The sequence below is a fragment of the Mirounga angustirostris genome, unplaced genomic scaffold (genome assembly GCF_029215605.1).
Source record: "Mirounga angustirostris isolate CCGP_5_RB_7025 unplaced genomic scaffold, mMirAng1.0.hap1 SCAF_10, whole genome shotgun sequence".
NCBI classification, from domain to species: Eukaryota; Metazoa; Chordata; class Mammalia; order Carnivora; family Phocidae; genus Mirounga; species Mirounga angustirostris.
In genome coordinates, this window is record NW_026991718.1 from 35,312,859 (window position 1) to 35,340,774 (window position 27,916).

The 27,916-nt window shown below is 43.9% G+C and overlaps 2 protein-coding genes across 2 annotated transcripts in view; one reads left to right on the plus strand and one right to left on the minus strand.

The window, feature by feature from the left end:
* Positions 1-8,561, minus strand: part of BUB1 (BUB1 mitotic checkpoint serine/threonine kinase) — a 44,850-nt gene extending 36,289 nt beyond the window's left edge. Inside the window, exons 1-6 of the mRNA XM_045884531.3 lie at positions 8,460-8,561; positions 4,502-4,561; positions 4,285-4,423; positions 3,044-3,240; positions 717-760; positions 20-117 (exon numbers count right to left, since the gene is read on the minus strand). Coding sequence (XP_045740487.2) covers positions 20-117; positions 717-760; positions 3,044-3,240; positions 4,285-4,423; positions 4,502-4,561; positions 8,460-8,485 — 564 coding nt within the window. The 5' untranslated portion in view covers positions 8,486-8,561. The remainder of the gene's footprint in view (positions 1-19; positions 118-716; positions 761-3,043; positions 3,241-4,284; positions 4,424-4,501; positions 4,562-8,459) is intronic.
* A 174-nt stretch (positions 8,562-8,735) lies between these two features.
* The window catches only part of ACOXL (acyl-CoA oxidase like), a 349,740-nt gene continuing 330,559 nt past the window's right edge, over positions 8,736-27,916 (plus strand). Inside the window, exon 1 of the mRNA XM_064572203.1 lies at positions 8,736-9,169. The gene's annotated coding sequence lies outside the window, so the exon portion shown is untranslated. The remainder of the gene's footprint in view (positions 9,170-27,916) is intronic.

Here is a 27,916-nt window from a genome sequence, read left to right on the forward strand (position 1 = left end):
CCAAGAATGTTATTATTACCTGATTCTTAGAAATGCAGGCTGAGTTATTTTCTGGATTTGATTTTGATATCATTTGGTTTAAAATCTGAGCATTATGGAGAGGTTCTGAGGTTCTAGCTATGGGGGGGAAAGGATGAAATAAAGAGAAACAAGGGTAAAACCATATTAAATAAAATTATTACAAATTACATTCCCCAGGTCTTTCAGTAAGTAGCATAAGAAATAAATCAACTCATTGACTACTGTCTCAGAAAATGTAACTAAAACTCCTTTTAGATAAGAGAAATATTACAGAGATAATTTAAGCAACAGGATGGAATAGTTGATGCTTATTGCTGAAATGTAATCTTTATTTCTAAAAAAAAAAATGACAACATTTCTTCAAAAGTTGCATTAAACACATTTGAGTCAATTCAGAACAGATGGACTTGAGAGTAAGTCTTGTCCTCTACTTTGGGCAATTTTGATTTTTTTTTTTTTAAATCCCCAAAATATAATGCAATCAAGTTTTCTTGTGGGAGTGCTCTTTTACATTGCTATGACACAACCCTGTGGCGGGATTTTTGCGAGGCATTATTACCAGGGTGCCTTCCCCATTACTTAAGACAATACAGTCAATAAACCTGGATGAATTTTTTTTTAAGGGGAGAAAAAGGCAGCGTAAATCAGAGACTACATTATTAACAACTTAGACATTTTAGAAAGCATTATTTTACCTTGAGTTGGCAAATGCGTTTCAGTAAGGCGTGCCCGGAATAACCTGAATGACAGGAGTGAAAGCATCAATATAGATTACAAACTTAGTTTAATACGTATTTGTATTAAAGCGAAAACCAAATCTACCTATCTAGATTGATCTCAACCAATCAAGACAACTTATCACAAGCTAGTGAAGACTGAGATCAAGAGAGAATGTCAAGTTGAATTTTAGAATTGCTTCAAAATAAAAAAAAAAAATTCTGGGATCTTCTTCATACCCAATACACTACATTAGAAAAACTCCCCCCTTTGCCTGGTTTATGTTGTATTTCTCAAACTCACATAACAAATGTACCCTCCTCCCCCCTGTATCAAGTCTGCAAATGTTACAACATGGGGTGCTTGAGCTCCCTATCTTAGGCATTCTACACATCTGGAACGTAATGAACATAATATTTAGAAGAAAGAAGTCCAAAACTTAGACCACCAATTCAAAAGGCAGATATATTATTGTTCATGCTGTGAGAACTTTTTAAATATGTCATTTCATGACACCTTTACACACCAACTCACCTGCCAAGTAATATGCAACTTCCAAATCTGACATTTTTGGGTGATGTGAGCAAGAGTGTATAGTATAGAGACTAAAAATGTACAACCAAATGTCAAATCTTGTGATTCTTAGTTCAAACAAACCAACAGTTAAAAAAAAACCAAAAAACAACACAATGCTTTACATGATGAGGAGTGACTGAAAATTAGAGGATATTAAGGAATTATAGTTAAAATTTGTTAGTGTGAAAATGGCATTAAGGTTCTGTAAAAAAAAAAAACACTTTTAAAGATGTTTATGTGTTTGGGTTAAAATATTTTGTTGTCTTGGATTTGCCTTAAATTCTTCAGCATAGAAAAAACATGATCAAATGTTCATAATTATTAAAAGTAGGTGATAGGTAAATGGGAGGTTCATTATACTAATTTTTCTCTTTTTTTTAACCTATGCTTGAAAATTCTCATAATAAAGTTTAAAAAAAAACATGAGCACTGTAGCAAAGTGGAAAACAATGAGCATATTAAATGCTGGCAAGGGATACAGTGAGATAAGTTATTTCATATGCTGCTAGAGAGTGGGCCAGCAAAAAACTGGTATAACCTTTCGAGCAGGGAATGTGGTTACATGTACCACAAAACTTAAAAACTCTTCATACACCCTTTGACTAGATAGTTTCAATTCTGGGGACGCCTGTGTGGCTCAGTTGGTTAAGCGACTGCCTTCGGCTCAGGTCATGATCCTGGAGTCCCGGGATCGAGTCCCACATCGGGCTCCCTGCTCAGCAGGGAGTCTGCTTCTCCCTCTGACCCTCCCCCCTCTCATGTGCTCTCTCTCTCTCATTCTCTCTCTCAAATAAATAAATAAAAATATTTAAAAAAAAAAAAAAGATAGTTTCAATTCTGAGAGTCTATCAGAAGGAACGAGATAAAATAGGAAAAAATTGGGAGATAATTCTTTGATAAAGGAAAAAGACCGTGACACAAAGCTGCAGGTGTATTAAAGCATGCCTGTAAATCCTATATAACAAGCAGAGAAAAATATGCCAAACTATAATAATGCCAGGTTTCTTCTGCTTCTTTAGTTTTCTGTATTCTCAAAATTTCCTAAATGAGGTATATTTAATCACAGAAAAAAAAGAAAAGTTGTGAAAAATAGAGTTATTCATGAAGATATTCACTATGTTGTTCTCTATAAAAATCAAAACGTTGAAAATATCTTAAATGTTGATTTAGAGAACACTTCAATTATGACATAACTCCGGGACAGATTTCACACCTTGCTTTATAAGTAGTAGAAAAGTTCCTAATTTCTTAAGGGCAGTATAAAGCTCAGTATGCATAACAGACCTACAGTATGATTTACTCTTAAAATACACAAATACAAGGACACACACACAGGCGTAGGGAAAAGATACTGGAAGGCAATGCACCCAAGTGTTGACAGTAATATTTCTGGGCAATTTCCTTTTCTTTATACTATTCTGTATTATCCACATTTTCACAACGAGAAGGATTTTCCATACGAACAGATTAATAACGGCAGATTTTCAAGAGCAAACATGACATTTCCAAGTACGGAATACCATGTAGAGTTGTTTTTTTTCAGATTTTACTTATGTATTTGAGAGAGAGCGCCGGGAGCACGAGCAGGGGGAGGCACCGGGGGAGCAGCAGACTCCCGCCGAGCGGGGACGCGGGGCTCGATCCCAGGGTCCCGGGATCACGACCGGAGCCGAAGGCAGCCGCCCAACCGACCGCGGCACCCGGCGCCCGGGTTTTGTTCTCAGACTACCTGTAGCGCTGCCGCAGCAGCTCTCCCGGCTCAGCCTGGTTTTGAAGCCCTCTCCGAAACACAGCGCTGGCTTGCTGCAGCTCTCCCCGGCCTTCCAGGTGCCCCGCCCAGGCGACGTACAGAGGCGAGGCCGTGGTCCCGATGCCGTGGTCGTACAGAAACTCAAAGAACTGATGAAGGTCGCTGTTGTACTGAGCCTACAGAAGCCCGAGGCAAACAGACACAAGAACAAAGGAATTGCCGGTCTAGGTATGGCCCAGAGCCCAGCCACCGTCCACGTTCAGTCTTCATGGAGGCTTCGGGCTATACTGTCGCGGGAAGGCTTATGCGGCTCTCTGACAGCAAACCTAAAAATTAAGCTTCTTTCTTTCCTTGACGTTCAATGTCCCCGAAATTACCCCCCCCAGTTCCCAGGATAGTGACTTCCATAATGACTCATGATGGAAGTGTTACGGGTGTCTTAATCGGAGCCTGCTCAAGGGCCATAGGGTGCCTCAAATCATAGTATCCTGTAATTTAGTGAACAAATCCATCTTAACTCGATCCACTCATGATTATTAGAACTCCTGCCCCCAAAGCCTTCATTTCAAGACTGAAGAGACCCAACCTTTGAACGCCTAACCTGAGGCAGCCTTTTCCTTTTAGTGTTAAATTTAGTTCCCAAGGGTTAATATTTTCTTAATTATTCACAATGAACCCTCTGAGTACCTGGCAGTGCCTGCTTATCCTTCCATCCCCACACCCCTCTCATTCAACAAACCTTTTAATTTAATGGTTTCTATCTCATGTCCTAACACTTATAGACTTGATAGAGGAGGGTTTTAAAATTAAATTGCTGACTCTGCAATACAGAAGCCAAAAGCTTCCAAAATACACATCTCTGGCCATACAACTTTTAAAAATTTATGACTGGAAACAGAGGAATTAAAATAAGACAGTCTAGGGGTGCCTAGGCTCAGGTCATGATCTCAGGGTCCTGGGATCGAGCCCCACATTGGGCTCCCTGCTCAGCGGGAAGCCTGCAGCGGGAAGCCTGCTTCTCCCTCTCCCACTCCCCCTGCTTGTGTTCCCTCTCTCGCTGTCTCTCTCTGTGAAATAAATAAAATCTTTAAAAAAATAAATACATAAAAAAATTAAATTAAAATTAAATAAGGCAGTCTAAAATGATCTTAAAATCTGGGGAAACAAGCAGAAGTACAATAGGATTACAGATTTGATTATACATCTGAAAGTATACTTACAAATTTTAAACAATAATTGATGAATCTTGGGTCATTGTGGTATTTCTTCTTATCCAAAAATTCCTTCATTAAATGTTCTAATAATGTTGTCAAGTATTCCTTATTCTCAGGAAAGTTCTCTTCTACCCACTGCATGTAACTAGAAAAATATGGATAATATTAATTTTCAGGGCAGCATATAGTTTGTTTAAAGGAAAAAAATAAACTAAATGCTAACCTTTCCCATTCACCAAGTGGGTCATCGCCCTTGTAGCTCTGCATATGGGCTTCAAACATTCTAGAACAGAGAAAAATATGCACATGACTTATTAGGGATGATTCCTAAAATGTTTTGCATTTACACACCTTAAAATGGAAATCTTAAATACCAGTTCAAATGCTATATTAAAAATTGAAAGATTATTCACTTAGAAGTGGTCAGAAAACTCAGACGCAGTTATTTTTCCAGAAGAAAGCAAGACCCAAGCCCCTGAAGTTAGCCCTTATGTAAGAGGCAGCTGGAAGAGGATCCCAGGCTCTATCCTTAAGAATCTCCTTCTCCTGTCACTGATGCCCAATGTCACTACCATCCTGAAGGGCAGTGTCCACCAGTTGTTATTCCTCAAATGGTGGGACCCCTCCCCTTGCTGCTCAGAAGCTTGGCTGAGACTTGGCTAGGAGACCTGAAGGGGGCTTGTGAGTGGGTGTGGGAGAGTAGGATACCACCAATCAGGTCTCCACATAGTTTGCTTTCTGGGCCTCAATGCAACACTGCGTCCCTGACAAAGAACACATAATGACAATGTTCATAAATCAGCCACTATGGCTCCCTCTGCTTGCTGCTACTTCCGCATTCCCAACCATAGCTTTAAAAAAAAAAAAAATCAGCCAAGTGAAAAAAAGTTCTCTAAGGGCGCTGAGGTGCTAGGGGAGCAAACGAACAAATAAACAAACAGAAACATGTGAAATAAAGTCAGGTGACATTCAGCACTTAACGAAAAAACAGCAAAACAAAACAAAATGGGAGATGAGGTAAGAATGTGACAGGAGTTACAATTCTTAGAGTGGTCAGGGAAGGCCATTCTCCCTGAGGGGGTGACACTTGATCAGTGCCAGAGAGCTATGCAGCTATTTAAGTGTGCTGAGCTAGAAGGGTGGGGTGACAACATGTAATGTGCATTTAAAACATCCATTCTGCCCCTTTAAGCAAAGGGGATGGGGAATGGGAACAGAAGTGGGAAACCAGTTAGGGAGCTACAACAGTCCCAGCTGGACCAGGGTGGGAACAGTGCAAGCATGGAATTGGGGTGCTTTGGAGAAAGAAACAATGGGACTTGCCTATGGGATTGCTTATGGGTATAAGAGAGTCAAGCTAAGAAAGACTTCAGGTTTTCTATCAGAGAAATTACACGGATTACAGGATTTGAAAGCAATACTTTCTCCTGGCTATCATATCTGTATACCAATGAAATCAATGTTTCTTATGACTCAAAATCTAGAAGCCATGAAAGAAAAGCTCAATAAAGTAAACTATATATAAATAAAAAGCTTCTACATGTCAAATAAACACAACATCAAGCAGAGTCAAAAGAGAAATGATAAAATGGTATAAAAAAAGAGCTTTTAGAAATTGGGGGGAAACAATAAAAAAAATTAAATAAATAAAAGGCATTCCAAAGGAAAATACTCAACCTCTTATAAGAGAAATTCACCTCATTCAGATACAATTTCTCACCTACCAGATTGGCAAAATTAAAAAAATGTGGCAACAGTGTACAGATGAAGCAATGGGAAACAGGCACTCTCACACCTTGCTTGCAGGTGAGAGTACTCTTGATCCCTGCTAAGGGAACTGGTAATATCTGCCAAAATTACGGATGGATCTACTTTTTTTTTTTTTTAATTAACATATAATGTATTACTTGTTTGAGGGGTACAGGTCTGTGATTCATCAGTCTTACACAATTCACAGCGCTCTCCATAGTACATACCCTTCCCAATGTCCATCACGTAGCCACCCCATCCCTCCCACCCCTCTCCACTCCAGCAACCCTCAGTTTTGTTTCCTGAGATTGAGAGTCTCTTATGGTTTGCTTCCCTCTCTGGTTTTGTCTTGTTTCATTTTTTCCTCCCTTCTCCTATGATTCTGTCTTGTTTCTCAAATTCCTCATATCAGTGAGATCGTATGGTAATTGTCTTTCTCTGCTTGAGTTATTTCGCTTAGCATAATGCCCTCTAGTTTCATCCACGTCGTTGCAAATGGCAAGATTTCATTTTTTTTTGATGGCTGCATAATATTCCAGTGTGTGTGTGTGTGTGTGTGTGTGTACACACCACATCTTCTTTATCCATTCATCTGTTGAGGGACATCTAGACTCTTTCCATAGTTTGGCTATTGTGGACATTGCGGCTATAAACATTGGGATGCACGTGCCCCTTTGGATCCCTACATTTGTATCTTTGGGGTAAATACCCAGTAGTGCAATTGCTGGGTCGTACGGTAGCTCTATTTTCAACTTTCTGAGGAACCTCCATGCTATTTTAGATGGATCTACTTTTGATCCAACAAATCCACTTCTGGGAATCTAGAAAACAGATATATTTGTCTATGTGCAAAATGCCACATGTACAAGATTTTTCAGTACAGCTCTATTTGTGAAAGACTGTCAATAACCCAAAGATCCATAAATAGGAGACTTTTTAGATTATGGTACATGAAATATGCAGTTGTAAAATAGATTGAGAAAGAGCTCTATGTACTGATAAAGATCTCCAAGGATACTGTTAAACAAAAAAAGCTACACTTTACAAGAAATAAAGGCAGGAACTCTACATACATATACATATACACCCATTGATATACACACATATATGCATGCCTATATAGACATACTAATGTAATATTACAATATAAATATATCTGCAAAAATAAACATTTGAAAAATAAATTAGAAAAATGGTTCCATATCAGGGATTGGGAGAGTAGACAGGCATAATAAATCTCAGTGAACACTTTTTAAAATCTTTTTTAAAAACCAAATAAATGTATTACTTATTTTTAAAAATGAAAAAGTAATTACTTCTAAATTTTAATTTCCTTCTCATGCCTCATAGGTGCTCCCCCAAAATATATGTTAATAATAGGCTGGCTCAAATAAACATTTCACATTCCAATAACAACCACATTTCCTAGTAAAATGGCCTGAATACACTTTGTAAATGAATACTAAAAACATCCAGTTCACTGGAGCAAATTAGTCTTTACAAAGTCAAAATACGGTCAGAAATACCTGATTTCCCTTTTAAAATGGGGAAAAACAAGCTTCCAAAAGTGAAATAGTTTGCTGGCTAGAGAAGTCTTAAAGCAAACAGGTTTTTGCTTTGGCTGTACTTAATGATCTTGGTCTTCTGATCCCCAAGAGAGTAAATTGCCCTGGTGCTGATAAAACTAACCAGTTTTACTTCCTGTCACATATGACTTAACTGTTTTAAAATGCTTTCGAAACAATCTAGATAAATCACCTAAAGTCATAAAGCAAAGGTGTGGGAATGTAAGAAATTGTTAGCAGGTTAACCTAAATGACAATAGGCATAGCTTTTTTTGTTAAGTTCACGTTATTAAAAAAAAATAAAGTTCAGGTTATTCAAAGACTTTTTTCAAATTGATTGTGGGATTATGGGTAAGAGCTATTTTAAGTTCTCTCCCTACTGTAGATTTTTTTTTTTTTTAATTAAGTGGCTTTGAAAGTTTCTCATGAAACCTACACGCAAGGCTTAGGGTTTTTGTTAGGTTAGACTTTTTTCTCCCACGGCGACGATCTGCCCAGAGCGGATTCCTTAGAGATGAACCGAGAGCTCCGAGGGCCTCACGAATTGGCCAAATCCCCCTAAACTGCCACCGTGGTCGCAGCTCGGAGGACGAGGGCCGGGGTCTCGGCGGACAGCGCCAGCTACACGGTCGGGGGCCCTTTCCACGACCCACGAGTGGCCCACAGCCTGGCTGGGTAGGAGTGAGGGCGGGGAGGAAACACACCAAAGCCACGGAAAGGGGCGGGAGGGGCAAAAGGAGGCAGGACTGCGGCCGGCCCGGGCGGGGACCCGCAGACCCCGAATCCTAGGTACCCCAGCCCCCTCCTCGGTCCACAGCCGGAGACTGCGCCCCCGCCTCGCCCCCATCCCACCAGACCAACACTTACTGAAAGACATTTTCCGGGTTATCCATGGCGAGAGGACGCGGGCCAACAGCTGCCCACCCGCGCCGCCGGCGAGAAGCCGCTACCGATTTGAATCTCCCGCGCAGCCGCACTCGGTGCAACGCGCGCCTGGCCATTGGCCTCGGCTGCAGACGGGCTGGCCAATCGCCGGGGCCGTTGCCGGGAGACATTTGTCCCGCCTTCCCCCGCTCACCGCTAGTTCCTCCCACTTGCCCCGCAGTCCTCAGTCGAACCGTAAGCTCCCCGCCCGCTAAGTGCAGGCTGGATTTTGAAGTACCGCGCGGAGAGGGAGCCCTAGAATTTTGGCTTAGTGACTACAATGTGGGGGCACGTGGGTAAACGCTTCAGGGCTGGTTATGTAGATGATATATGGCATATGAAGATGATGTGTTAGTACTCTCGCAGACCTCTGGGCTTGATTTAACTCATCTGAAAAGCTGTATGGGTGCCCCAGAGCGGAGGAGGGCTCAAGGTCCCGGGGGCTGTTCCTACATCCAAATGGCGATTAAAATAAGCATAGAAGAGTTTGATAGATTGTAGAATGCCAACAAGGAAACATTTCAACATCTTCTGTGGAACTAGGAGCTCTGGAGACCCAAGTTCTCAGGAGTTACAAATGAAGAGACCTCTTTGTGAAGGAGTCCAGATGTCTAAGAAGAAATATGTAATATGCTGATGCTTCCTGCCTAAAAGTGAGTTGGAAAAGAATCAACCTAGTGTTCTCTGCCCCTTCGACTTTAATGACTTCCCATTCTACCTCTCCAGGTTGTTCCAAAAGTCACATAACAATGCAAGTAAAATACAAAGAGTTATTAATGCGATTACCTACCTTCCTTTTGCAGAAGCTGTGTGGGTGTTTGCTCTTTTAAGGCCCTTAAAAAATAGCAGCTTTGGAAATCCTGATGCTCTTAGTCCAGGATTCCTTCCAGAGTGTTGACCGATTTGAATCTACACAAGAATCCGATTTGTAGTACTTAAAACAGAGAGGGTGCTCACTCTGGGGTCTTTAGACAAGTGTTAGGTTCTGCTAACCATCACAGAAATTAACAGATTGTTGCACTCATTGAGGTTTTCAGCTTGTGTCTAATAGTGGCTCGGTCATCAATTAAGAAATGTTGATTGAGCATCCATCATATACCAGATGCCACTGGATTTATATCTAATTACAGCCTTGTCTAACTCAAACAGATCCTTCCTTGAGAAGCTAGGGGCTTTGTCTGGGAGATGAAGATGCAGTCATAGAAAACTATTTAAAGGTGGTATACACATGTATTACATGCCATATTAATGTTCAGATTATCTGTTAGGAGATCCAGAGGATGGAGGGGAAATGGGGCCTGTCGGTCACATAAAACTTCATGAGGAAGGTGGAGCTTGAATTGGGCCTTGAAGGGGGTTGCATCTCTCCCTTACTATTGTAGCATTTTTTAAATAAGTGGCTTTGAAAGTTTCTCATGACACCTGCACACAAAGCTTAGGTTTTTTGTTGGGTTAGACTTTTTTCTTCCATAGTGGTGATCTGCCCAGGGCAGAATCTATTACAAAGAATAAAGAAGAGCTGTGGGGAATTGCCCACATTAGCCATAGCCCAGAGGAGGAGGGCCAGGGTGTCAGCGAAGAGTGCCAGCTACACGGCCTGGGGTCCTTTCTTCCACTCAGGAGTGGCTCACAGCCTACTTGGGGGCGGGGTGAGGTGGGGACAAACTCCAAAGCCAAGGGAAGGAGCAGAAGGGGCCAAAGGAAACAGGACTGGGGGAGAGCATAGAGGAGTCATTCTTGGTGTAAACTGAAGGATCACCCTGGAGAACTCCTGTTAATGAGTAGTGGAGATTCTTTTTGAAAGACTGGTTTGATAGTTTGATGTCAAATCTTGAGTGCTAAATTAAGGAGTTTATACTTGATCATGATAGTAATTGGGCCTTTGGGGAACAGCAGGTCTAGTTGTGTGTAAAGTACACCTTTTCTGCTTCAGGGGCAGGAATGTGCAGTTACAACTTTCTCTTTCTTTAAAACTCTAATTTATCTGCTAATTTCAATATTAAGTCACTATGTAAATTGACTAACAGATTCTCTAAATTTTTAGGAAGGCCAATAGATAAAGTATTTTTATTTGGGTTTTCAGTGACTTGTTATTTCAGTATCATAATCTCCAAACTTACTGGAGGAGGGACGCCAGGCCACATCAGGGGAGGAGCTCCAACTTCAGCTTTCCCCAGGAGCAGCAAATGGGCAAATGATTCGAACTCTTTTTTTTTTTTTTTAGAGGGGGTGGGGTGAAAGAGGGAGACAGACAGAGAGAATCTTAAGCAGGTGTGGCGCCCAATGCAGGGCTCCATCTCACAACCCTGAGATCATGATCTGAGCCGAAATCAACAGTCGGATGCTTAACCAACTCAGGTGCCCCATAACTCAAACTCTTAATCTGGCTATCAGTTTCCTGTAAAATGAAAAATGAAATCTGCTTCCTTGTCTTTGTGTTTTTCTGACTTCCACTATCCTATAACCTCATAAGGTTCTCCACTGAATTCCTGAACTCTCTTGGGTTGTCACATGATATCAAAGTTAGTGCTTGCTCTGTTCAGAAAAGAAAAATGATTATTTTTCTCTAGGTTCTGCCTATTTGACAAATGCAAGTAATAATAGATACACATATATCTTCCTTCCCCTGGGAATTTAGAGCAATTTATGGTAGCAGTATTAGATGTATTGCTGAAACATGTAGGATTGGAGATTTATAATTAGAATAGTTACGGAAAGCCGATGAGTATTTTAAGGGACTATGGAATATTAAGAATAAAGTTGATATGTACGAAGGGAGATATAGAACCTTATCTTAGAAAATGTTTTTCTTCTGAGGGTTGTGACTTCAGAAGATGCCTCTATGGTCAAAACCCAGAATCCACTCTTGTGGATAAGAACTATACATATATTTTGTCTTTCGGATGAACCAAAGTATATTTCTCAAATATATTTAGTCTTCCTCTTCAAATTCTGTCTTACGGTTCACAAAACCTTTGGAATTTCCTTGAGAAAATGAGAAGAATGGTAAAGGTATCTTTTGTTATGTTAATGAGGTGACTTTTGGAAAGCACCTGAGGATGGGGCTGGTTGCCAGAAGAACCAACTATGTGATTAGAAGCTTGGAACTTTCAGTCCACTCCTCCCCACCACCCCCCAACCTCAGAAGAGGAGAGGAGCTGAAGGTTGACACAGCCAATGGCTAAAGACATCCATCATGACTATGTAATGAAGCCTCCATATAAAGCCAAGAGGGCAGCTTATTGGTCCTTTTTTTTCCAGAAAGCTTCCACACTTGGGGAACCAGAATGCTTCCATGTGTCACCAAACACCACCAAACTCCATGAGGACAGAAGCTCCTTTGTTTGGTACCTTGCCCTTTGTATCCCTTCATCTGGCTGTTAATTCATATCCTTTATCATATCCTTTAGTAAACTGGTAAACATAAATAAGTGTTTCCCTGAGTTCTGTGAGCTACTCTAGCAAATTAATCAAATCCAAGGAGGAGGTGGTTGGAACCTCCATTCTGTAGCTGGTTGGTTAGAAACACAGGTAACAGCCTGGGGCTTGTGACTGGTATCTGAAGTCGGGGTGGGGGACAGTTTTGTAGGACTGAACCTTTAACTTGTGGAATCTGATGCCATGTCTGGGTAGATAGTGTCAGAATTACGTTGAATTTTTGGATGCCCTGCCGGACACTCTGCTGATGTCTGGGACTTGCTTGGTGTTGTGGTGGAAGTAAGGGAGGGGGCGGTATCTCCCCTTGCCTTGTTGGAATTGGATGCAGAAGCCTAAGAATCCCCCATAAGACTATCTCTTTACTTCAGATGCCAGCCACAAGTTCCAGGGGTTCTCAGCCACCCACACTTCTGACTGATTGGCTACCAATTCAGGGGTTCCCACAACCTTCTCCAGGTTTGATAATTCACAAGAATGACTCACAGAACTCAGGAAACTTACGATTACAGTTTTATTATAAAAGATACACATAGGGTGAAGTCTGGGAGAGTCCTGGGTTTGGCCTTTCCATGTCCTCCCTCCATGGAGTCAAGGTACATTATTTTCCTGGCACATCAATGTGTTAACCAACCAGGAATCTCCACTGAGCTTCAGTGTCCTGAGTTTTTACTAGAGTTTCATTATGTAAGAATGATTGATTAAATCATTGGCCGGTGTGTCTGAGTGAACTCAATTTCCAACCCACCCTCCTCTCTCTTGAGGCTGATATCCTGTGACTCTTTTTTTTTTTTTTAAGATTTTATTTATTTGACAGAGAGAGACACAGCGAGAGAGGGAACACAAGGTGGGGGAGTGGGAAAGGGAGAAGCAGGCTTCCCGCGGAGCAGGGAGCCCCATGTGGGGCTCGATCCCAGGACCCTGGGATCATGACCTGAGCTGAAGGCAGATGCTTAACGACTGAGCCACCCAGGCGGCCCCAAGCCCCAAACTTCTAATCAATTGGTTCATCTTTCTGCTGAGCAGCCCCCATCCTGAAACTATCTGGAGAACCACCATGAATCACCTCATTAGCATAACAAAAACTCCTATCACTTAGAAAGAATTCCAAGGGCTTTTGAAGATCTGCCAGGAACCCAGGTCAAAGACCAGATAATTTTTTTAGTATACCATGGGGTGATGTGCATCTTTGAGCATCAGCTCAGAATTTCATTAACATTAATAGCTTCTGTACTTTATAACATCTGTACTTTCAGGATATCAATTCTGTCCTCTTATGTAATTGGTAACCAGTTGGTATTCTTGCTCAGATTGGATTTGCTTCCATCCCTTCAAAGAGCTGGACACTTCCCAAACTAAGAGAAAAGAGCTAAATCAAGGCTCAGACTTGACGACTTGGAAACATCAGTTTTAGAGACAGTCCTGACAGATGTTTACATAGCTGAGCACTGATATAATTCTTGTCTGTGTATCAAAGTCTGAATTAGGTCCTTTAGCTTGTCCTTTTGGAAACAAAGGAATGGCACGAGGAAACTGAAGTGATACCATGAATAACCGATAGCCGAGTTTACCAGATGCTTAATTTCTGCACACATACGATGTTAAAATGTTGAAGACAATTTAGGTGAGCCAGACTTTAACAATTTAGGAAGCAGGTAGTTTCCATTCTCAAGAGTCCAGAGAACTGGGAGGCATGCGAGGAAGTGGCAAGTTTTTATGCAAAATGAACAAGGAAGAGAACATTTTTTTAAAAGGGACAAGGAAAACATTGGAGTTACTTGGCGATCAAGGATAGGTCTCCTGGATGGTGCGGCTTCTGGGCAGATGGTATCCTTATAAGCACATGAAATTTTGAATGTTAGATTTGGGTTTGTGGATCTAGTCTCCCTGAATTGATAATGCCTGGTCTACTGAGGGAAGTAATGTTATTAGACACACATTAACTTAAAGTGGCTGCTCACCCTCTGTCAGCATTTACCTAAGTTGTATTTCTAACTTATAAGGCTCTCTGCCTTGCCTGTTACTGTTCCAGTCACTCTTCCTACTGTCACTCTTATATTGTCATCTTGTATCCTTGTATCTTTGCTGTCCCTTTGCTTTTGCATACTGATGTACTACACTACACTTTTGACTATGAGACGCTTGTTTCCTTTAGTTAATACAACTAATTTGCCTTTCCATCTGTTGCACTTTGCAATTTCTGTGCTGTTTTAGACTACCTAGCCCCTTTCCCTAGCCTAAATGAATCACTGGGCAGTGCTGCTTTGTTTCTGCTTCTCTCTTGCAGAGGTCTTGGGCCTTCTGGTTGTCTAAGGGGACACCCAGATGATGACCCCATTGTTTTGTTTTGTTTTTTTAAGATTTTAGTTATTTATTTGTCAAAGAGAGAGAGGGAGAGAGAAAGAGAGCACAAGCGCGGGGAACACAGGCAGAGAGAGAAGCAGGCTCCCCGCTAAGGAAGGAGCCTGATGCGGGACTCGATTCTGGGACTTTGGGATCATAACCTGAGCCGAACGAAGGCAGACGCTTAACTGACTGAGCCACCCAGGCGTCCCTCCCACTGTCTTTTTTTTTTTTCCTAACTTATTGCCCATTTTGACTTCCTGACCACCTTGAACCATTAACTTCTCTGTCCATTTTCCTGATTATCTCTGACCTTTGGATCTCAGTGTCCTCCTGGGCTTTGCACCAGCATTCTGGGAGTAGCTTTTTATTTGGTTCACATACTTGGGAGTTGAAAAAGGAGGATATCTGAAGTAAAATTAACCCCAACAGGAAACAATGAACCCTCTTATGATCATTTCCTATATTCATATTAAATATTTCCTGTAGTAGCCACTTAAAAGTTCTCAGCCAGACTTGCACTCTCATGGTTTCAGCCTTCTTGGTATTTTCTCATTCTTTAGCTGCTTCCACATCACTGGATATATGCTATATGCATATTCTGCTTAGATCCAGTTGGCTTGGCAAAGCTTTTAATAACATTGAAAATTTGAGATCTATTCAAACCCCACAGAAATCTATTTTTCTTCCTTTATTCCCACTTGATAGCCTCTTTAATTTTTCTGAAATTGCATCTTCAATAGTATCCTTTCTCTTGGACATTAATTAATTTGTCACAGTACAGTAATTGATGTGTACTTGCCAGTGACAACAACAAACACCAGTGACTTTACAGAGAGGCTTGTAAGTCTGTCCAGATACTTTGAGTCACAATTAAGAGAAAAACCCAGGGGCACCTGGGTGGCTCAGTCGGTTAAGTATCCGACTCTTGGTTGCAGCTCGGGTCATGATCTCAGGGTCGTGAGATCGAGCCCCTCGTCAGGCTCCATGTTCAGTGCAGAGTCTGCTTGAGATTCTCTCCCTTCTCCTTTTGCCTCCCCCATGCTCTCTCTCCCTCAAATAAATAAATAAAATCTTAAAAAAAAAAAAAAAAACCCAGAAAACCCAAATCAAGCTTGCTTCACAACAGAGAGAATTTATTGCCTCATGTAACTGAAAAATCCATAGGTATGTGGGTTTCAGGTGCAATTTGATCAGGATTCTTCCAGTTTTCCTCTGCTATTCTCTCAGCCCTGCCACCTCTTTCTTTACTTTGCCTCGAGCTTAGTTCCTTCATGGTAGCAAAACTATTGCAGCAGTTCCTGGGCTCAGTGTGCTTACTCCATAGTGCCAAATAATCTAGCAAATGTCCTGTGTCACTCTGCACTGGTTAGGTCCTGTGCCTTCCCCTGAAGCCTCCTCTGAATCACATGGACATATGCCCAAAGAAAGCCAGGGGCTTGGGAAGTTAAATGTGAAGCATGGCTGGGAACACAACCAACAGATGTCTGGACAGTCAGTTCCTAGCAAGCAGAACTCTCTGTCACTTTGGAAAGAAAAGTGGAAAACCACTGGAAGTGAATGAGGTCACTTGAGCTGCACACTGCAAACTGCTGACCCACAGCTGCAAACTAGTGACCCAATCACGAAATGGTGATTCTCTTTAGCATCTTCTGAAGATATCTTCCTTGTGACTCATTCTTAGAGGAATGATTAAAAGAACAGGCTTGTCCATAAGCCCAACAGAAAAGAGGCTGGAATGGCTATGAGATGTTCCAGTCATGGATACCACCATGCCTCTTGTGTGGTCATTGTGCCTTCATAGCATTTGGAAACTGAAAAAAAAAAAAAAAGTTTCAGAAAACATAATGACCTATTCTCTTTGGGTTAGCTTTTCTGGTAGATTAGCTCCTGTTGAAAGAGAAGCCTCCATCTTCACAGAAGTGAAATAGACTCTTCTGGGCTGAATTGTGCCCTACCCCTTGCCAATTCAGATGTTGAAGTCCTAACCCCAAGTACTTTAGAATCTGACCATACTAGAGATAGGGTCTTTAAGGAAGTAGTTGAGTTAAAATGAGGTGATTGGAGTGGGCCTCAGGCCAATATGATTGGTGTCTTTAGAAGAAGAAATTTGGACATGGAAATGTACAGAGGGAAAACGGTGTGAGGAGGCAACGGGAAGATGGCCATCTATAAGCCAAGGAGAGAGACCTGGGACAGGTCCTTCATGGCTTTCAGAAGGAACCAATCAGATGACACCTCCAGAACTGTGATAAAATAACATTTCTGTTGCTTCAGCCACCCAGGCTAGGATACTTTATTATGTCAGTGCTAGAAAACTAACACAGATTCCAAAAAACTCCCCTGTTTGGCCACATTTCTCTTACCCCAAGTATTAGCTTCTAAATGCTCTTTGTTTTCCAGACACCAGTTTTTCAAGGACAGGTCAGGACACCTGAGGGAAGTTACTCAGCCTTTGGTAGAATGCAGATCAGCTAGTCACATCATCTTTCCCTTGTGAACTTAGTTTCTTCAATGGGAGAGAGAAAAAGGCAGCTCATGATAGCCAAGAGTTGGCCTGGCACTAACAGCCGAGCTGTTCTGTTCTATAAACAACTTTAAAGAATGTTCATATCAAACAAAGCCGCCCATGGAATTACACCTGCTTCCGGACAGCACCCAATCCAGAGCAAACGCCAGCTTCCTTGACCCTCCTCCCGATCCCCTAACACAAGCCCAAATCCTGTAATAAGTTCTTTCTAATATTTCTTGGGGAGATGCCTCCCAATTCCCCATAGTATGCTGTCACTCTTGTGGCAGTGAGCCAGTAAACCTAACTTTGTTCCTAGTTGTCTTTGACTGAAAGACACTAACAAGAGTTTCAGAGCTTGGATTTCATACATAATAACAAATAATAATATCAGTATCAGTAAATAATAAGCAATGATAATATAATTTAATAAGGGTTGATGTCAGACTGTGGGCGTTCCCAGCCTGTTCCACTGTGCCCCGTGCAGTGTGAAGGCTGCAGTAAACCCGCTGAGTCTCTTTGCAGACTTTATCCTGGGGGAAAAAGGAGGCAGGTCCATCAGAGGTGACCCTGTAATGAAGCCATGGGTGTTTGGAGGGGAGGGCACTCCTGAGGACAGTGGGGTGGCTGTTTCTAGAATCTGTCCCTTCCCTTCCCCTGGACACATGTCAAGCTCCGAGGTCAGAAGGGCAGTAAGTAAAAGCTGCCAGTTTCCCCATTGCAAGCTGTGCTTGAGGGCCCGGTTCACAAAGTAGCAACCTGAAGGGAAGCTGGGTCTCCTGACTCCCTTCTCCACACACCACCCAGGGTCAGACTGTCCGGTGCGGGAAGCAGCGGAGTTGCTCATGGTCCCATGGCAGACACTCCTCAGGGCTCCCAGAAACCTTGGCAAGATAGGAAGGAGGGGCTTATCAGGGAGTCAAGGTTCCGCATCAGCAGGTGAGGCAAGGGTCAGGTAAATCTGAGCTAGTGCCGTGACTGGGTCTTCTGAAGTACTCAGAGTGGGGAGTACTGGGCAGCATGTGGGGCACTATAAATCAGCCTCCCAAACTGCCCCATTGCCCTCCTTCAACCTTAGCACGGTGGCCACACTACTCCATTAGAGGCCATGCCCTGCAGTGTCCTCATCTAAAAAGAAAGGACTGTCTGGACAAGCTTCAGGGGGCTCCTGGCACTGACATTTTATGGTCCCACGGTATCTACAAAACAAACTGAAGTCCCCTGAGAAGAGTCTGTGCCTCACTCAGAACCCTGAGCCCTGGACTGTAATGTTCTTGCCCCAGGCCTCTGTAAGAGAAGCATCCATAAAGGTCACTGATGCCCACGGGTCAGTCCTGTCTGGGTAGTGGGACGTAGTGTGTGACTTAGAGTCATATGAACCCTGGGTCCTCTACCACAGAGAGCAGTGTGCCCTTGGGCAAGTCAGTTAACACTATAGTCACTGTAGAAAGAGCTAAAGGAAACATGGCTATGTCAAGATCCAAAAAGCCACCACACGTGGGAATGCTCTTTAAATGTTCTAGCTGAGGGCCCACCTCTCAAAAAAGGGCCAAGGGTCTAGGAGCAGTGCAAAGTAAAGCCAGCAGCAGCCTCCTGTATGGAGGGTCTAGGGCTATAGAGTAGCTTCGGGGCACAAACCCAGATGCCATCCCCAGTCCACAGTGGATCAGTACTTCTTTCTCAGAGGCCTGTGATCACTGGGTTCCTTCCATTTCCCTCTGAGGTCCAGCTGTGGGGACCCTGGTTCTTGCCCCAGCCTTTTCTGCCTGACAAAGGACTTAGAGCAGCCCTGAGGAGTGGGCTGCCGGGGCGGCGGGGTGGGTGAAGATCGGCAGGGTAGGGGAGGAGGAGGAGAGAGCTGGTCCCCATTGTTTCTGATACCAGCCACACTCCTGCCCTTCCCCAGTTGGGGTGAGCCTTCCTTAGATTTTGTGAATTAATACATTTCCATTTCGCTGAAGAAAGTTCAAGTCGGTTCTTATTATAACTGAGAAAGTCCTGGCTTACCCAGACATTCCGGGGGGGCCCGTTTTTTTTCTCATCATGGTGTACTCTTTAATGCCCATCACCTATTTCCCACATTTCCCCACCCACCTGCTCTCCGGTACCATCAGTTTGTTCTCCATAGTTAAGAGTCTGTTTCTTGGTTTGTCTCTCTCTTTTTTCCTTTGTTCCCCTGTTTTGTTTCTTAAATTCCACATATAAGTGAAGTCATATGGTATTTGTCTTTCTCTGACTTACTTCGCTTAGCATTACAACCTGGGGGGGGGGCACATTTTATGTCTTCTCCCTCCTCTCCCCTCTTTTTTTTTGTGTGTGTGTGTATGTGTGTGTATGTATGTGTGTGTGTGTACATATATACATATACATGCATTACCTCCATATACACGTATATGTATTTATGTCTACCTGGAACATCAGAATGTGACCTTATTAGAAATAGGGTCTTTGCAGATGTAATCAAGTTAGGATGAGGTCATATTGGATTAGGGTGGGCCCTAACCACAGTAACTGGTGTCCTCATAAGGAGAGGGAGATTGGAAAACACAGAGATACACAGAGAAGAAAGTCATGTGAGCATGGAGGCAGAAATTGGAACAGCTACAAGCCAAGGCACACCAAGTGAGCCAGCAGAATCTAGCAAGAGGCAAGGAAGGATTCTTTCTCAGAGTCTTCAGAAGGAACAGGGCACATTGCTGACACATTGATTTCTGAGCACTTCTGGCTTCCAGGACCATGAAAGAATAGATATCTGCTATTTTAAGCCACCCAGTTTGTGGTAATTCGTTAAGGCAGCCCTGGAAGACTTTATCCAGTGGGCATAGGGCCTAGTTAAGGTCAGGAGATCTAAGGGCAATTCTACCAGGTCGTTGATTTCCCTGAACTTTCCCTGAAAAATTCCTTCAAAGATTCACAGGTTCCTTGAAAGATTCCTTAGGGATGGTTGGCAAGTACTGTTGATTCTCCCCACTCTGGGCACCTGGGAGGGTAGCACTTTTCTGTTCCTTGGAGTAGGTGTGTCATGTGAACAGAGTGGTGCCTGTCACTTCTGGGGTACCTTTTCAAGCCCACTCTCATGCTCTGATGCTGTGCCTGTGATGCTTCCGATGGGGAGTTGCTTGGTCTGACAGGCCCCAGAGAGATAGCTGACTTGCTGGGAACCCCAAAAATCCATCCGGAGGTCTTAACAAGGCTGTGGGTCAGACTCTTGCCAGAAGGAGCAAAAGGGTAGAGCTAGAGTTTCCTGAGTTTTAATTGGCCTTTGTTGCTCAAAATACTTCTGTTTTATCTTTTACTGATAGGACTTGGGGAGCAGTTGCCTCTTCCAACTCTGAAAGTCCCTGGATTTGTGGGCTCTCTATTCCTTTTCATCCCTGCTTGCAAATTGCTCAGTTCTTTCTAAGTCCATCTCTTTCTTATTATAGTTTGTCAAACACAGCCAGTAGCAGCCAGCGGCCAGGACAGACAATGCTGACATTCTTTCCAGCATCTTCTCCTGGAGCAATGAGTTCATTAGCTATGTTGTCTGTTGGGTACACTTTTATCAAATGTTTGCCACTTCCTTTTTTTTTTTTTTTTAAAGGTTTTATTTATTTGAAAGAGAGAGAGAGAGAACCCACACGAGCAGGGGGAGGGGCAGAGGGAGAAGCAGACTCCCCTCTGAGCAGGGAGCCTGACTTGGGGCTTGATCCCAGAACCCTGAGCCACCCAGGTGTCCCTGTTTGCCACTTCCTAACATGGACTCTCTTCTGTTTGGTTTTGGTTAACAGCATCCTCACTGCCCCTGCCAATTCCTAAGCCAGTGCACACTTTTTTTTTTTTTTTTAATTTCAGCAGCAACATTCTTCCAATAGCTTCTAGAACAAACAACACTCCAAAAAATCTTGGTGGCTTATAACAAAAAGATTTTTTTCCTCACTCAAGCTGCATGCACTTAGTAACGTGTTTTTAGCTTGTAAGTCTGAATCCAGAGGAACCACACCCTGACTTGATAGAGACCACTGTGCATCCCCCACTGGCTGTGGGCTTGATTTTGTGACAGTATGGGAATTTGGTTGCCTCCTTTGAGGAATGGAGAGGGTATTTCGCCTGTGAAAGGCAGAGAGAGACAAATATTTGGCTAGATTTAGTAGCCACTAGTGGGCAAAAGGGGCAGAATTAGTAGTCACTAGTGTTGCTCACTGGCGTTGCTCGCTTGTGCTCATTTCGGGTGTTGGCTTTCTGGGCATGGCCAGAAAAGTACTTTCCTTCTCCCATAGAGTCAGGAGTGAATTGCATTGGCCAATGGATCATGATTGGAAGTTACATGTGTTCTTCCCAGCTGGCAGCTTTAAGAGCCTGTGCGGCCACATGATGGTGGCTGTTCTGTCTGCTGGGATCCGGAGTGGGGGAACATGGAACAGAACCCTCAAGTGGCACAGGTGAGAAATAAACTCTTATCTTTATAAACCCTAAGGTTTGGGGGTGGTTTGTGACCACAGCATGCCTAGAATAGCTTTGGGGTTGTTTCTTACTACTATGCTATCCTAACTATCCTTCTGCTCGGCACCATGTGTTGCTTAGAGCTGCAGTATCTATCTTATGATTGAGAGGAGACAAGTTAAAAAAAAAAAAGATAAAGATAACACACTGAGAAAGGATAGAACAGAAGGATGGAAAGAAAAAATGGTCTCTGGGTAGAGCTACTGAACCAGCCCTTGGCACTCTTCTACCTCCAGGCTTCCCGTTATAGGAGCCAACAATGTCCTTATTCATCACATTGTTACTTGGGGCTGCCCAAGTGGCATGGTAGACAGAATAAAGGCCTGCCAAAGATGTTCATGTCCTAATCCCCAGAACCGTTGTGTGCTGTCTCACATGGGAAAAGGGATGTTGCTGGTGTGATTGAATTACTGATTTTGAGATAGAGATTATCCTGGATTATCGGGGCGGGCGCAACGTCATCATGAGAGTCCTTATAAGAGGGAGGCAAGAAGGTCAAGATCAGAAGAAGGGAATGAGCAATAGAAGCAGAGGTTGTTGTGATGCACTTTGAAGATGGGAGACGGAAGGGGCCAGGAACCAACAAATGCAGGTAGCTTCTAGAAGTTGGAAAAGATAAGAAACGAGATTTTTTTCCCCCTGGAGCCTCCAGGAGTCCAGCTCTGCTAACACCTTGATTTCGGTCCTGTACGGTCCACGTTTGACTTCTGACCTCCAGAACAGTAAGAGAACACATTTGTATCATCTTCAGCCCCTCAGTTTGTGGTAATTTGTCACACAGCCACAGGAAACTGATAGATGTGACCTCCGCTCACCTAATGACAGCATACAGAATCGATCCCAAGTGCTTCACCACACACCCAGGGGTCACCTTGGTCCCCTCCGTCCCCTTGCTGGCAGAGTGGTCTTTGCAAGGGAAGAGCTAACATTTCCTTTGTATTTTAAAAGGAGAATCAATAAAATACATGAGAGTTACCCAGAGGAAAGGGATGAACAATCACGACTTAGGCCCTAACTCATTTCCTACTGCCCACAACAACAAAAGGAGGGTCCGGGAGATGAGTTTAGTGTTCGTGTTCTTTGTCTTGCTCTGTCTGCATCTCCCAGCTACTCTGCACGGCAGTGGTTGTAGGCCTGGGCTACCCCAGATTACAGTCATATTCAAGTTAGCTGTAATGCCCCATTTGGGGGCAGCAGGGATTTGAGCTGAGCTATAGCTGCGTTGGGGCCAGAGCTGGACCAGACCCTCTTGGATCAGGGGTGCCAGGCTAAGAGGCTGCCATGCAAGATCCGCTGAGTCAAATGTCTCCGCTCTGAGCGGCCAGGACTTCCCATGCCCACATCCACCTGACCAACTCCCTCTCTACAGTTCTGATACTTGCTTCTTGTGCGCTGCAGACTGGAGGGACAATTGAGTACAGGGCACAGTGGTAGAAAAGTCCCAGAGCAAGGCAGTAGACTTTGAGCTTTCTGGGGAGGGAGAGAGGAGACCACCGTAGGAGCCCCGACTTCCTGGACAGCTTGTCCCCTGGGCCCAGGGAGCAGTGTCAGGGAAAGGCCGGCTGGGATGGAGTGGGGATGGGGGAGGGGACAAGAAGATGGGGAGGGAGGAGACAGGCCCGGGGCTGCGCGGATAAGAGGGCGTGCGCTCCCGGGCCCCACGTGCAGGCTGCTGGGAGGAGGGGCGGAGGGAAGCTGGGAAGCTGGTTCCCGGGGTCGGGTGGCAAAGCCAGAGGCCCCGAAGGTGCGATGGAGCCGGCTCCGGCTCTGGGGCTCGGGGACTCGTCCCTGCACCGCTACCTGGACGGCGAGTTCTGGAGCCTTAAGAACGAGCTCCGCAGGCTCCTGGGCGGCTGCCCCCTCTTCCGCCACAGGTACCGTGCCGCCGCCGCCAGCCAACTGGTCGCGTCCCCTCGGTCACCGCGGGCCCCTCGGGGCACTGCCCGGGGCGCTCCGGCCCAGGGCCAGGCGGCATCCCCCTACCCTGTGCAGATGATGGACTCTCCTCGCCAGTGGTGCGCGCAGCGCACACGGCCGCCGACTTCACGGGCCCGCAGGGAGGGTGGCCTCCGCCTGCCCAGCTCCCTCCATTGAAGAGTCGGGGTGAAGGGGTGGGCCCGCAGTAGCAGGCGTGGTGCTCCGCTGAGACTAGTGGCTGGAAGGTTCGGCTCTGCTTCTAGATCTCGGTTGCTTGACTGCCCGCCCCTCATGTCCCACCCCGGGTGGTGGGTGAAGGGACAGAGAAACCAGGATGCGGTGGGTGTGGACGGCGCCCAGGGCCATCTTGCCGCGGTGTCCGCAACAGGTGCGCGGGAACCTGCAGGACAGCGTGGGCCCTGGACATTATCCTGGCACGGGGATGGACTGGCCCTGCACAGGGCATATGTGGGCATCTGGGGTGGGGCAGACTCCCGGGGGCCCCCGAAGAGCACAGGTATGCAGAGTGGGCAGCTGAACGGCAGCGGAGGTACTTTGGTTGCAAGGGGGGGGGGGGGTCAAGTCCATGAGGTCATTTGATGCCCTGACAGCCCTGAGAAGTGGGCAGAGGGGCTGGTGCCTCTAAAGTTTACACATAGGGAGAAGGACTCAGTGACCAGCTGTCGGGACCAGAACTCAGCACGTGTGTCCCACTGTGGGTTCTTTCTCCTTGCTCTGCTGGGCAGCTGACCCCTTCACCCACTCTTAGAACCAAGCTCTGGAGGTTTAGCTTAAGGAAGCCCTTAATAAAACGCCAGTATGTTCCGAAGGAGAATTAACTAGTTAGCTCGTGCCCAGTCAGCCCATCTTTTGCTTATTTCTTAAGAATGAGCTGGGCTGAGGCAGAAGGAGATGCTTTGTCCTTGCAGAAGAAGTCGGGGTTCCTGCACTGGAAGGGGGTGGATTTAGGGAAGGTGAAAAGTGAGATGTGTAAGATGGTTGGAGTGTCCTGGAGTGTCTTCTCAAAGCTTCTCTTTCCCCCTCTCTCTCTCTTACATAGTTCTTTATGTCATGGTTCTCAAAGTATGGCCCGGGGTACCCAAGACTGTTTAAGGAGATTCAAAGTTAAAACCAGTTTTGTAATAATACTAAGATGTTATTGGCCTTTTCATTCCCATTTGCTCACAAAGTAAAGTGGTGGTTTCCAGAGACTACATGAAGTCTAATATCCCAACAGATTAGGTGCAGAAGCAGATATGAGAATCCAGCTATCTTCTATTAATCCTTCCTACTAAAGGGATTTGTAAAAATGCAGAACAATGCAACTCTTATTACTAAATTTGGGGGAGGGGTTGGAAAATATAGCTTTTTCATTAAAAACTTAATGAGTTTATTAGTTACTTTCAAATGTTTTAATATATATTCAAATATTTTTCTGTCATAATTTCTAATATGGTAAATATCAATCAATATTTGGGGGTCTCAATCATTTTGTTGAGTTTGTTTTTTTTCTAGAGCAGTTTTAGGTTTACAACAAAATTGAAAAAGAGGTACAGAGATTTTCCATCTACTGCCTGCCCCCACACATGCATAGTCTCCCCCATCATCAACATCACCCACCAGAATGATACTTTTTTTTTTTTTTTTTTTTTTAATGGAGTTTGGATATCATGATCACTCCAAGTCAATAGTTTCTGTTAGGGCTCACTCTTAGCGTTATACATTCTGTGGGTTTGGACAAATACATAATGACGTGCATACGTCATTATGGTGTATTATACAGAGCATTTTCACTGCCCTAAAGATCCTCTGTGCTTTGCCTATTCATCTCTCCCCACAATCCACCCCTGGCAACCACTGAACTTTTTACTCCATAGTTTTGCCTTTTCCAGAATGTCATATGGCTGGAGTCATACATTATATAGCCTTTTCAGATTAGCTGCTTTCACTTAGTAATATGCATTGAAGCTTCCCCCATGCCTTTTCATGGCTTGATAGCTCATTTCTTTTTAGTGCTGAATAACAGCTCATTGTCTGGATGAGCCACAGTTTATTTATACGTTCACCTACTGAAGGGCATCTTGGCTGCTTCCAAGTTTTGGCATTTATGAATAAAGCTACTAGAAACGTCTGTGTGCAGGTTTTTGTGTGGAGGCCTTAGCAGTTCTTAAGACTTCCAAAGAGGTCCTTTCAATCATACTTAGTTCTGCTACAGCCCTGTCTACGTGTCTCGACACTTATCTGTTCCTGTATTCCTTGGTCTTCTCAGTGTATTCGTGGGCTGTCATCTCTTTGCCTCTTTCAATTTAGGGAACTGCAGTTTAAAATATGGAACAGAATTCTAATATTCTAGCTGCTGACTTGGGCCAAGTAGAAGGGAGTTCCTTGTGAATTGCACAACCTGCTTAGGGATTGAGGGAAAGGCAGACCAGCAGGTTGGAAAGTCAGCAGGCAGCTTATTTGCCATATGATCATCATCAAGCGATTCTACCTTACTGAGCTGACATTTGCTCATCCACAGAATGGGGATAATATCTGTGCTGCTAGGTCGTTATGTTACTGAGATGAGAAACTGATGAATAGGTATTCAGTGAAAAAAAAAAAAAAAACACCAAAAAAGAAAAAGATAAAACCCCCCATTATCTTAACAAATACCTTTCCATTCTTTCCAGTTCCTGTTTACTGACTTCATAATTTTGGAGTTGTAATAAGAACATAGACTAAATTTCATATTGTTTTTCCCAAGTGATTCAAGATTCTGATACCTATTTGAAAGGTCACATTGTACTATCAGATTTGATCTTATCATGTGTTAGAAGACAGTGATCCTGATTTCTTCATGTTTTAACATTCTGCCAGAATAGAACGCTCCATAGGAGACCAGAAATAAACTTTCTCCAAACACTGATTCACCAAGGCAATGTTGCGTCTCCTGTGGCTAGTTCCCCGCCCCAGGCCTTTGAAGTTAAAGTGGGTGTTGGGGGGCGTGGCATTTGTGACCACAAGGTTCGGTGAGTGCTGTGTGTGTACAATGGGAAGTTTGTACAGGGTCAGGCACTCCCAGGACATAAGAGGCCACCAAACAGTTTTCTTCCAAAAGAACAGAGGTTGTGTAATTTCCTATGCACATAATGACTACCCTCCTCAGCACAGAGGTTCACCGTGTATGTTCTGCTCCCAGGCATGGTGTGAGCACAGCCCAGGTTCCCCTCCAAAGGAATGGCTTGCCATCTTTCCCCAGTCTGGCTTGCCAGGCTGACTCCCCTGTTCCACTCCATTAGAGAGTCCCCTAGGCCCTGGGATTGCCCTGGTTGCTGAGGGCCATGGGACAGCATGCTGTTTGTGGTAACAGCAGGAGGATTTGGGGAGACTTGAGGTTCCTCACTGGGGTTTGCAGGGAATGTTTAAAAGCAACATCTGAAATGAGATAAGCTTTGAAAATGTTTTTAAGTTTGTTTCTTGGCAAATTGGAGCTCTTTCCTGAGGGCCAGGCTGGTGAGTGGGTGTGCACGTGTGTAGGTAGGACACACATTCTCAGGAAGACAACCTACAAAGCCCCACGAGGCTGGTCTCCTAAGATCTTCTCCCCGCTCTTCTGCAAGGCTCTCCTCCCTCGTCTCGCTGTCCCGGCTCTCCTCACCCCTTCTTTCTCTCTACTCCCTTGGATTCCCTTCCCTAGAACAATGCACATTTCTCCTCCTAACTATTGATGGTTTTTCCCCTAAGTCTTATTCACACATGCAAGTATTCATGAAGATGTTCTCATTGTAAAAAGCCAAATAATATAGAAAACTTCAAAGTTTCCTAAATCACCCCTCCCCCCACTACTTTTTTCATTGTGGTAAAATACACATAGAATCACATTTACCACTTTAATAATTATTAAGTGTACAGCTCTGTGGCATTAAATGCATTCATGTTGCTGTACAACTACTACCACCATCTCCGGAACTTCTTCATCCTCCCAAATAGAAATTCTGTACCCATTAAACAATAACTCCCCATCCCCTCCCTCCCTGCCAGCCCCTGGCCACCATCGATTCTATTTTCTGTCTCTTGACTGTTCTGGGAAACTCATATAAGTGGAATCATACCATACTTGTCCTTTTGCGTTTGGCTTATTTCACTTAGGATAATGTTCTCAAGGTTCCTCCATGTCATAGTATGTGTCAGAATCTCCTTCCTTTTTAAGGCTGAATAATGCTCCATTGCTCGGATATACTAAGTTTTGTTTTTCCATTCATCCATAGATGGACATGTGATCCCCCAACCACTTTTCATACTTTAGTATGTTGTAGGGCTTTTTTTCTCCTTTTTCTGTTTTTCTATGAGTTTATATAGATGTGAACATTACGTTTTTCTATAAATAGAATCATGTATTTTTATTCTACAGCTTGCTCTTTTAAAATTTAATTCTTATTTTCATTGGTGTGATGTATGAACATTCTTTTTTTTTTTTTAACTAAAACAGTTGACAATTTTCACATTTCACAATACAAATGAAAATTGCTTTTTTTTTTTTTGGTCCCACTACTCCCCTGCCAAAATTATTTTCTCTTTGATAAGAAGGGGGAGCAAGTCTTCCTTGTCCTCCTGTTAGAAAACACCCAATCACAGCATCATGATCTCCCCGGGGAAGTAGAACAAGTAATATAAAATGGGTATAAAGAGGTTCCCATCTCCTTATCTGTCCGGTCGAGTCATTCCTGGCCAA